Source organism: Garra rufa, chromosome 8, assembly GCF_049309525.1.
Source record: "Garra rufa chromosome 8, GarRuf1.0, whole genome shotgun sequence".
Lineage (NCBI taxonomy): Eukaryota > Metazoa > Chordata > Actinopteri > Cypriniformes > Cyprinidae > Garra > Garra rufa.
Genome location: NC_133368.1, coordinates 10,401,733 through 10,414,088, shown reverse-complemented (window position 1 = coordinate 10,414,088; position 12,356 = coordinate 10,401,733). Strand labels below are relative to the sequence as shown.

The 12,356-nt window shown below is 37.7% G+C and overlaps 1 protein-coding gene across 1 annotated transcript; it reads left to right on the top strand.

Moving 5' to 3' along the window:
- The first annotated feature begins 738 nt into the window (after positions 1–738).
- Positions 739–10,180, top strand: gpr156 (G protein-coupled receptor 156). The gene is made up of 9 exons (XM_073846271.1): positions 739–861; positions 2,514–2,641; positions 2,760–2,895; positions 4,382–4,492; positions 4,583–4,708; positions 4,934–5,029; positions 5,115–5,351; positions 6,407–6,568; positions 7,795–10,180. Exons 1-9 carry the CDS (start codon positions 745–747, stop codon positions 9,088–9,090), a joined length of 2,409 nt encoding a protein of 802 aa, XP_073702372.1. The 5' UTR covers positions 739–744; the 3' UTR covers positions 9,091–10,180.
- The last annotated feature ends 2,176 nt before the right edge of the window (positions 10,181–12,356 follow it).

The window sequence follows — 12,356 nt, the reverse complement described above, 5'->3', positions numbered from 1 at the left end:
TTCTCTATGTGGAGTGTAAAATGTCTAAAAGCCTCAATAATGTCTGTAAAATTACTTTTTCTTGAGTTGTAGAACAGATCAAAAGAATTCGACAGAAAACTGGAGTTACTACGATTGTTATGATTACTGTAAATCAACTAGATCTCTGGAAGTCCCAAAGTGGGTTATATTTTAACATGAGGGTTGTGTCTGCACTGGTTTACATCTTAATCTGAAGAAATTAGTATCAGTCATAAAAGTAGTAACAGTCATAAATTCCTAAAGATCGTTTCACATAATTTTTCAGGCTGAACTGAGACTGCCTATATTTTATTCTGACAGAAAACACTATGAAGAACAGCGCCATCTTGTGTTCAGTCTTCTACAATGTACTTAAATATTTTACAACGTTTTAAACGCATAGTATATTAAAGTATTTAAAATATATTGTAGTATATTTTTACATTTTTAACATTAAAAACAGGGATTTTAGAAAAGTGACAGATTTCATCAAAGCCCACAAATTCTACTAAAAAAATACCCCTAATTGCAGAATGGCACATTTGACAAATCAGAATAAAGTATTTCACATTGTGTACTTATGACTAGACAACACTGAGTGTTTAATGTATTTTTCAAATATAAATGTATCTTAACTGCTACTGTTTGCAAGATCAGTGACTTGCTGTCTGAAGACAGCTGTCTGAAGATTGTTTTCTGTCCTTTAGGATGTGTGTGTGAGTTGAGATAGAGCTCAGGCCAGTGATGGAGGCACGGCTGAACTGCAGCTCTCACTGTGAGTCTGGCGTCTGCTTCATCTACCCAGGAGTGAACAGCCAGCAGGGCTGGGACGTCCTGCAGAGACTCTGTGCGCTCTCAGCGGTACATTCTCACACTCATCCCTCTCCAACAAACACTCTGGACAATTACATTCACAAACACTGGGATCCACAAGTTTGAGCCATACAAAATGCTTCTGTTTTGTAATTTTTCTTATTTAAAGACTATAGAATTATCATGTACATTAAATCGTGTTTGGGGTCAATATTTTGTTTCTTTTGAAAGCAGCAGTAAATCGGCATATTATAATAATTTCTGAAGGATCAGGTAACACTGAAGACTGGAGTAAGGATGCTAAAAAAATTAGCTTTGATCACAGGAATAAATTACATTTTAGAATATATTCAAATAGAAAACAGTTATTTTAAATCGTAGTAATATTTTACAATATAACTGTAATTGCTGTATTTTTTTTTAATCAAATGCGGTCTTGGTGAGCATAGGGAACTTTAAAGGTCCCATATCGTACACATTTCTGGAGGTTTATTTTATTTGTTGATGTCCTTAAGAATATATATTTGCGGTATAAGTGCCAAAATCCATCTCAATATATTTTTACAGCTCCTTTTTTAGGAGCTCTGTCAAAAACAGGTCGATTTTGGCCCATCTAATTAATATTCATGAGCCTCTCTTCTGATTGGCCTGTTGTTTTCTGAGTGACGCACAACCAGGCCAATCACAGGTAACTACGGTCATGTATGCTGTAAGCGTAAGCGAGCTCAGAGCAATAGAGAGAGCTGATACTCAACAGGATATTTTAGAATGATCATTAATGTTTTTTCTTTTACAAACACCGAATGCAGTAGGCTACATAACTGTTGCTTTAGTAAAGCCCCTTTCACAATGCGCGCTGATTCTGGAAAATTACGGGAACTGTGTGAACCAAAGCCAGAACCTAAAGGCAGTGTTGTAGTAATGATGCACGTTATCAAGCGACTCTTCACAACGAAAAATAACGTTACGTGCAAAGTGGAATGAAGCAGCGATCATCAGGCAGAGCCAGCTCCTCACTATCAGCGCTGAAGCACAGTTTGTTCAGGTTAGTTTCAGTTTAGTGAAACGTACGCGTCGCATTACATCTCACATCCAAACGTCACATGTCTTTATGGTTTGTGTGTAAAGCAAGCACAGATTCCGGAAAACAACTGTGAATGAACCAAATTAAACAATTCCGGAACAAATCGTGGGACACATTATGCGTGTATTTACCGGAATCGCTGTGTGAAAGAGGCTGAAGTTGACGTGCCGCTGGTCTCTTATATTCACGTTGTTCTGAAGCCTGTGTAATGATCGTAGCTTGACATCTATCGACTGAACAGGGTTTTCTCAATTTGTTTTCCTGTTGTTGTTGCTCAATGGAATGGATGCGTTGTTGTCTGGGGGTTTGACAAAAGGAGGGTGGGACGTTGGTTTGTGACTGCAGGCGGTGACTTGAGTCGATCGGACGTCACATCGTTACGGAAGTCACAGCTGCTCGTGTAAATGAACAGCTACTTTAAGCAGGCTGTGTGCAGTTTACTGTGGATTGACTGTTTTGAAACTCATATGGTAGTTAGATAGCCCCTAGACCTTAGTTATCATGAAAAAAGCCAGGAAATTTTGATTTTGACGATATGGGACCTTTAAAAAGCATTAAAAATTGTTCAAACAGTAGTGTATGTATTCAGTATATTGTGCTGTTTGTCTCTGTCTAGAGGGGTGTGGATGTACAGAGTCGATCGCTGTCTCCTGCTCTTCGCGCTGTAGTCTGGACGCTGCTCTCTTGTGGGATTCTGCTGGCGCTCTTCTTCCTTGTTTTCACACTGCGCTTCAAAAACAACAGGTACAGGATCTCTGGATCCTAAACATGTCTTAGGACTCTTTTAATGCTTTACAGGTGGACTTTTTGTCTGCTGGCTATGGCTGCCAACATGAATTTTGATTATGTACCTCCGACACAGGATAGTGAAGATGTCCAGTCCCAATCTGAATGTGTTGACTCTCTGTGGCAGTGTACTCACATACAGCAGCGGCTTCTTATTCGCCGTGGAGGAGAAAACGCTGCTGTCAGGAGGAGGATCGAGAGCGGTCTTACAGGTACACATACACACACAAGGTTGTTTAGGTAGTCTGATGGCGCTGGCTTTTAAAATATAAGACCTTTTTCTTTTTGTACCAACTAAATAAGTCTTGTAAATCACATATCTGGCTTTTAATTTAGCTGGCTTATTGCTCTGAATTGCTAATGGCTGTTTACATTTTACAACACCATAAACCTTGTTTACTTTACCAAATATGTTTATGTAGAATTTAAAATGACTTTAAGCTTTAAGATGTCTCAAACCATACATCTGTGATTGATTATATACCTGTTGTTTACTCTAGAAATGCCTCTGGATTTAGTTATTTGAATGTATATGTCTGCATCTGAGTGTGTGTTTCTGTTTTGGATTGATTATATATTTAAGAGATGTACAGTTGAGTTCAAAAGTGTACATACACCTGCAAAATGTTAATTATTTTACAGAAATAAGAGGGATCATACAAAATACATTTTATTTTTTATTAAGTACTGACATGAATAAGATATTTCACACAAAATACATTTACATATAGTCCACAAGAAACAAACAATAGCTGAATTTATGAAAGTGACCCTGTTCAAAAGTTTACACACACTTGATTCTTAATACTGTGTTGTTACCTGAATGATCCACAGCTTTGTCCATGAGTCCCTTGTTTTTCCTGAACAGTTAAACTACTCACTGTTCTTCAGAAAAATCCTTGAGTTCCAACAAATTCTTTGTTTTTTATAGCAATTTTTGTATTTGAACCATTTCCAACAATTACTGTATGATTTTGAGATCCATCTTTTTACACTGAGGACAACTGAGGGACTCAGTTCTGCTTCAGAAGAAACACAATGCATTAAGAGCCGGGGGTGAAAACTTTTGGAATTTGAAGATCAGGGTAAATTTAACTTATTTTGTCTTCTGAGACAAATGTAAGTATCTTCTGCAGCTTCTGAAGGGCAGTACTAAATAAAATAAAAAAAATCATCTTCATTCTGTTCAAAAGTTTTCACCCTCTGGCGTTTAATGCACGTTTTTTCCTTCTGAAGAATCAGTGTTTGAACCCTCTGTAATAGTTGAATTTGACTCCCTCAGTTGTCCTCAGTGTGAAAAGATGGATCTCAAAACCATACAGTCATTGTTGGAAAGGGTTCAAATACACACAAATGCTGAAAATCCAAAGAATTTGTGGGTCCTGAAGAATTTTTCTGAAGAACAGCAGGCAGTTTAACTGTTCAGGACAAACATATATATTTTATTATTTCCAAGGCATTAAAATGGTTTTGCAATATCAAGAATTATAATTTGCACTGCCACTGACAGCTGAAACTCTTTCAGTTGGTCATCCTTATTATCGAGTCATGTAGTTTAACAAGTCATTTGATGTCCTATTTCAGACTTCAGTTCCTGGTTCATGTTTAACAAAAACAGTGCCATGATTTGTATGTTTAAAGCTGTTTGTGTGTTAAATGTATGTATAATTTTCTCTACCATCTTAATTTCCATTTCAGGCGCGGATGTGGACACTATGTATCGGCAGCTCTTTAGTGTTTGGCCCCATTCTTGGCAAAACATGGCGGCTCTACAGAGTGTTCACTCAGCGTGTGCCCGACAAGAGAGTGGTGAGCTGTAATACATGTTTGTGTATGAACAGGCTATGAATCTCTGGTTGAAATCACTGGCTTTACCACAGTACGTTGGTTGTGTTTCAGATTATTAGAGACATCCAACTGATGGGTTTGGTTGCTCTGCTGGTCCTAGTGGATGTTGTTGTTCTAGCAGCATGGGGTCTGACGGATCCGATCAAGTGCTCTCGCTCTGTTAGTGCTATGGTGAAGGTAGACCCACTTTTTAAAGTATTTTCACATAGCTCGTGTCTAAACAATGACTATGTCTGTCATGCTCAAAAAAAAAACATAAATACACTGTATAGTAGTAGTCCATTCAACTTGTACATTCTCATTTCATTTTTGAAGCCTCACAGCTATTATTTCACAATAGAGGGATATAAAGAATCATTTATGGCATGTAAAGTATTTTGTGTTGTTTCATTTTTGTGTCAGGTCGTAGAGCGGGACGCATCCTACTCTTTGTCCCAGTTGGACTCCTGTTCTTCTCTCTACTCTGACCTGTGGGTAATCCTGCTCTCTGTGCTTAAGGTAAAATTCAGCTTTGGCTTAACAGAAATTACATTGCAGTTTATATCTATCTTGCTTCACACTGACTCTCTTTGCTCTTTTACAGGGCAGCCTCCTCCTGTACGGCACATATCTTGCCGGCCTGACAAGCAATGTGAGCTTACCTCCAGTAAACCAGTCTACGACCATCATAGGTGCTGTCTGCCTGGTTACTATGTCGAGCGCTGTGGCTGTACCTGTCTCTCTTTACCTGTACGCCTGGCCCAATGTGGTCTACAGTGTAGTGTCTGGGGCCATCTTCATCTGCACAATGGCCATAAACTGTCTACTGTTTGTCCCTCAAGTACGTCCTGGTAAATTCACTGCCAATGTATTGTGTTTTTTTAAGTCATAGTCTTTGTCTAGTCTTTGTTTCTGGTCAGGAAAAACTTAACCATGAGGCTTTGGTTGAGGCACAACCGATCGATAAATCTACCACCGGAGAGGCAGATCTAGGTGATGAGTCAGCATCAAACATCAAGTGTGTTTACACAATGTGTCCTGTACGTTTGGAGAGGACACTGCTAATGTTGGCTCTTTATGACAGTGTGGATTTTGGATAATATTACATCAGTTCGTTGTGGATCGATCAGAGAGAACTTGTGTGTGGTTAAGATAAAAAGGTTGGCAAAAAAGGAAACATTTAGTCAGTGAAGCACACAGACCTGATAAAGCCTGATTAAAAAAATTGTACAATAACTACACTACCAGTCAAAAGTTTTTGAACAGTATTGTTTTTAATGTTTCTTTTTATTTATTTTTAAGACGTCTCTTATACACTATACCATTCAAAAGCTTGGAGTCAGTATCATTTTGGGGGGGGGGGGGGGATGGCAAATTGAAGCAAATACTTTTATTTAGCAAGGATGCTTTAAATTGATCAAAATTGATGTTAAAATCATTTATAATGTTACAAAATATTTTTATTTTAGATAAATGCTGTTCTTCTGAACTTTCTTGAAAAAAATCCACTCAGCTGTTTTCAACATAATAATAATAATAAATGTTTTTGAGCAGCAAATCAGAATATTAAATTGATTTCTGAAGGATCATGTGACTGGAGTAATGGTGCTAAAAATTCAGCTTTGAAATCACAGGAATAAATCAAATTTAAAATATATTCAAATAGAAAACAGTTATTTTAAATAGTAAAAATATTTCAAAATTTTACTGTTTTTGCTGTACTTTGGATCAAATAAATGCAGGCTTGGTAAGCAGCAGAGATTTCTTCAAAAAACATGAAAAATCTTTTGACTGGTAGTGTAAATCATTCAGTAACTTCAGTAAACACGAGATAATGTATATAATTTTATACTCCTGCTGTACCTACATGTTCATCATTATTATTCTTCCCTCTAGCTGACCCAATGGAGACAGTTTGAAGAGGAGACAAACTCTCATCCCAGTCAGATGGCCAAATATTTCAGCAGTCCCAGCAAGACCACACACTCCATGTACAGCGAGGATGAGATCTATTATCTACTTGGAGAAAATGACTCCATGAAAAGACTTATCAATGAGGTAACAATAATTATTACATTTTCATAGTGTTAATCAAAGCAAAGCTTTTCACTTCTCTTTTGCTCCTGATAGCATTTATAACCTACACATGCCTAGAGGGACATGTGAAAAACGATGCATTAAGAGCCGGGTATGAAAACTTTTGAACAGAATGTGTACATTTTTCTTATTTTGCCTAATTATCATATTTTTTTCATTTAGTACTGCCTTTCAGAATCAACAGAAGATACTTAATTGTTCCCCAGAAGACAAAATAAGTTAAATTTACCCTGATCTTCAAATTCAAAAAGTTTTCACCCCCAGCTTAATGCATAGTTTTTCCTTCTGGAGCATCAGTGAGTGTTTGAAGCTTCTGTAATAGTTGCATATGATCCCTCAGTTGCCCTCAGTGTGAAAAGATGGATCTCAAAATCATACAGAAATTGTTGGAAAGAGTTCAAATCCCACAAAATACTGAAAAACCAAAGAATTTGAGCGACCTGAAGTATTTTTTTTTAACTGTTCAGGACAAACAAGGGACTCATGAACAACTATCACTAAACAAAACTATTATTTTCTCTTGTAGACTATATGTAAACATCTTATGTGAAATATCTTATTCAGGTCAGTACTAAATAAAAATGCATTTTGTATGATCCCTTTTATTTTGGTATAATTATAAACATTTTGCAGATTCTTCAAGGTGTGTGTAAACTTTTGACCTCAGCTGTAGAGATTTTAAAAGGAAGTCAATGGGATTATAGCTAATTGTCTGCTGAAAAACCATCAGTTGATTAGACATAGGCAAATAGCACATGGAGTCAGAAGATGCTGAAGGACTATGATTGTGGTGGATATAGCTTAAAAACTATCGCAGGATGTACATTTAGAGATTTTGGTCTTGGTTTAAAGGATTTTGTCAAACCAACATGAAATAATTTGATTACACTGAGTGAAACGATGGAACTAGTTTCGTCCACACAGTGATTACTGGTTTGTGTACGCATCTGAAGATAAATTCCAGCATTGGGTGTGGACAGAAGTGTGTTTTGCGTCACTAGCCCATGAGTGAGGCTGGATCCTTTGTTTTACATTTCCTCAAGGCTCCGCTTTGTGATCTCACATCCTGTAAAATTGGCACCTAACCCATACACCTACTTAGAGAACTGAGTCGTTCTAGATAATGACCGTGATTATGGTGATGAGGTTTTTAAACCGTTTTCCCCATGTGTCCTTCATATTTGCAGAAGAATGCCGTTATTGATAGCCTACAGGAACAAGTGAACAATGCCAAGGACAAGCTGCTCAAACTGATGACTGCTAGCCACCCCTTGGATGAGGGAGAAATGGACTCCTCCAACACTAACCTCAACTCCACCTCCACCCAAACCACAGTGGTATCTCCTGATTCTCCAACTCTATTGAAATACTCCGAAGTTGCTCCAGTGAGAGCTCTCTCTCCACCTCCATATGTACCTCCTCCACCGCTTCCTACTCACACTACCTCACAGCGAACATCTCCTGAAGGTCCAGTAGCTATAGAAGTTCCTCCTTCTTCACCACACCTGAGGTCTTCACCTCCTCAGGATAACACGTCCAATGAGGTCTCTCAGGTTGAAAGTCTGAATGGAAACACAGAAGATACAGTTCCAACCATGAACCATTTCAGAAACTCAGGTCTTGGAAAAGAGATTTCAGAGAAGCCACTAGAAGTGCCTTCGAATCAGGAGAAATTACCACAGGGTTCCTCTCTTCTGGGTCCTGCACGGTGTAGTTCACCTCAGGTTGAGTCTCCAATGCCATCGGCTTCTCTTGAGCTTCCCACAATGTCACCAACGGGAAGACTGGGTTTTGTTACCAATGAGCAGCTGGTGGAGATCTTGCAGGACCTAAGCGTGGATCCCATAAGCAGCTCCATCAAGTCCTCTGACCTGACCCTCAGTCCAGATGAACTGAGCACGACTCTTTCTCCTCGATCTCCTCTACAGTTCTTCTTCCCTACCATCTCACCCTATCTCATGCGTAAACGCAGACCTCCGTTTTACTCCTCAAGAGGTGGACCTCCACCTTACTATTTTCCAGGCTCGGTTCCTCCAGGACGAGGGACAGCATCAGCACTAGTGGACCACGAAAAGTTGAGAGACGATGACTCTCAAAGGCATGACTTGTGGGATGAGAGAAAGAGGAGGAGGAGGCATGAGAAAGCACAGGCTCGACGTGGCTCGGGACAGGAGACTTGGGAATGTTCTTCTCACAAGTGCACCATTACGCCTTTCACAGGACAGGTTCCTCAGCCTGCCTCTACTGGACTAATAGAGGGGGTTAAACACTCAGAGGAGCCATATGACTACTCAGACTCTGACTCTAGTAGCTCAGAGGACTTTTGTTACTACCAGCGGCCCTACTGCGGGGCCTGTCATCATCCTTACGACTCCACAGACAGCCTCACCTCAGGGACCTCTGACAGCGAGGATGAGGACTTCTGCCACTCAGCACATCCTGTTGTGAACTTTAAAGTGGACCTTAAACCAACTTTTGTCTGAACAGACTGCACATTTACAGTTTGTATCTGACAAAATGCTCTTTTTGTTTTGTGTGAACCTAATTAAATTATTTAGACACATAGTATCTTACCTGATCTCATGACAAGAACGTACCTGTGGGAACTTTTTCGCAAGATGCAAAATACGTACCAATAAGTACATATCACTGCAGTTTCCAACAGAAATGGACTCTAGAGGCGGTAAAACAGTTGTGATTACAGCTCCATATGTTTCGCTTTCTGGACGTAACAAGCTTGCTCGGTAGCTCAGCAGGCAGGGAATTGGATTTAGGATGCAAAATCCGTGATTACAAATCCTATGAAAAACTCAATGAAAGATCTGAAAGACGAGGGATCAAAAAACAAGCTAAAATGGCATGTTTGCGATTGCGTTTTTACGTCACATCCACTTCTGTTCGTACTATCAGATAGGTTTAGGTGTAGTGCAGATGGTACGTTATTTTAAAACGTCACAGGGCATTAGAGCTATAGCGCCATTCAACGGACATTTCAAGTCAGAACTGCGGTGACATGTACAAGACCAACATCACATAAAATGTACCATATGTACGTTCATCTGTTCCGGGGAAAAAGACGAACACGCTTTTAATGCCACTCAGTGAACATTCCACATCGAATGTGTAACAAAACATACATGGCGGTATGTATTGTGCATCTTTCCCATCTTTCTCGTACGTTTTCATCATGAAATCAGGTTGATCTCCTTTCTTTAGAAAGAAGTCTAAGCAGGGCTGCAATTATTTTAGAATGATTTCTGAAGGATCATGTGACACTGAAGACTGGTGTAATGATGCTGACATTTTTTTTTTGTTTTGTTATCGCAGGTATAAATTACAGTTTAAAATATATTAAAATAGAAAACTAGCTATTTAAAATAAACTATTTTCTAAAACATTAAAACAACTTTATAATTCCAAACATATTGTACATTAAAAATGCACTTCATACAGACTTGAATACACCTCTTATATGATGGATGTTTTATGTAAAACTGTTTAGTAAAATTTAATTTGATATATTTTTATTGGTGTCTAAAGTCAAAAATGTCTTAAATAATAAAAAAAAATCTTAAAAAAGAGAAAAGTTATTTAGAAGAAGTTAAGTTGTATAATTTAATATTATTTCATAACTAAATCATAAACATAAGAAAATATATAACAGACAAACTGTCATGGTCATTATTTAATTTTTAATTTATTTATTTTTAGAAGTTTTCAGGCATTAAATTGAATCTAAAATAATGTATTGTGTAATTTTTCATTGGAAAATGTTTGAAAACTGAAAAGTTTTTAGAGAATTTTAGTCATTATGAAAAGAAAAAAAAATTAAGTTGAACATAACTGGGTCATAAAGTAGTAATACGGTGGTTTTGCTTACCTCTTCTCTGATTAGCATAACTAATGAAAATGAGCCATTTGAGTGGAGTGGAGGGGTGAAGTGAGCCAATACAAGACCATCCTTGGTCTCTCCTGTGTCTGTAAAAAAAAAGGTATTTGTTTACTCTTATTTCTTTAAGAAAGCTATTATTATACAGTTTCAGGAATATCACATTTTATACATTTCAAAAGTTGAATTCAAAATTACAATTCTACTTACATTAATTAGTGCAAATTAAAAGAGAAATTAGATATGTAGGAAATATTCCAATGCAAATATTCTCAAAAAACAACTAAATAAAAACAATCAGCTGTGAAGTTAGCTTTTAGTGTGTTTTTAAATTCTTATAACATTCCATGATCATTTAAAATTTCTCTTGCAGTCCTGTGATATTCAATAGGTTATCCTAAAAATTAAATCTTTCCAAATGATAAATCTTTTTCTTGCAATATTAACGTTTGTGTGTGTGTGTGTGTGTGTGTGTGTGTGTGTGTGTGTGTGTGTGTGTGTGTGTGTGTGTGTGTGTGTGTGTGTGTGTACCTGGTATTCATCACGTTGTGAGGACCAAATGTCCCCACAAGGATAGGAATACCAGTAGATTTTGACCTTGTGGGGACATTTCTCAGGTCCCCATGAGGAAACAGGCTTATAAATCATGCACAATGAGTTTTTTTGATGAAGTAAAATTATGCACAATATCCTGTGAGGGCTAGGTTTAGGTGTAGGGTAGGTGTAGGGCGATAGAAAGTACGGTTTGTACAGTATAAAAACCATTACGCCTATGGAATGTCCCCATAAAACATGTAAACCCAACATGCGTGTGTGTGTGTGTGTGTGTGTGTGTGTGTGTGTGTGTGTGTGTGTGTGTGTGCAGTTTTTATACATGATACTGTTTTATGTTTACCAAGTCTGTTATATATATCTTTATCTCCTTATTTATCTAATTTAAACTCTTAGGAGGCAATGTGACTGAAGAACTTGAGCTGCACCATGTTTTTTGTTCAAACAGTGTTTTTAAAACTGATTTTTTTTTTTTTTTGCATATATTGCATTTATGTAAATATTTTAGTGTGTGTGAATGTGTTTATATCTCCCGTAAACATGTTTTCTCTATGAACCTAAGTTTGTTATTGAATCTCTCTTAGCAAGGAATGAACATACAAACAAATGAACCTGATTGCATATGCATACTAAAAGACTGAATGCTGGTGAGATGTGTTTATCATTGTTTGTGCCTGTGAATAAATGTGTGTACGACTGTATATACATCTGTGCATGTGTGCAAACACACATCCACTCATGCCCAAGGAAGTCTTTGCATTAAGGAGAAAAGAAAACCGCAACTTGCATTACTTGCATCACTTGTTCTATTGCAGATGTAGGGCTATTTGTGAAACATCATTGTCAAATGCGCTCAAAGCAGCAAGGAAAGAGTGGTAGCAGAAAAGAAGCACAGATATTGTGCAACATTCAGGATGTATGGTCGCACTGTAGAACTAAACCACAATAATGGTGATGGCCGGGGGAAAGGGAGAATCTGCCTATCTACAAAATGTAAATAAGCAATTATGTTGTATGCTGTGTTATGCAAGCCCACTGCAGAAATGTGCAATCATTCTTATTTGAAACATGCCTATGTTATGTACATCATCCTTGCATTTGGATATTTACTTCTCTGCTCTTTTGAGCAAAAAGTGTTATGTCTAATGAAAACCTTCAGACAGTTTGCTAATGCATAAGACTGCATTTAAGCCATCAGAATCAAAAAGAAATAATTTAACAACACCCAAGTAAATTGTTTCCCTGGTTGTTCTTAGTACGTCTCAGGTCAAAGAATGCACCGGTCAAAGGACAAAGCCATCATAGTAG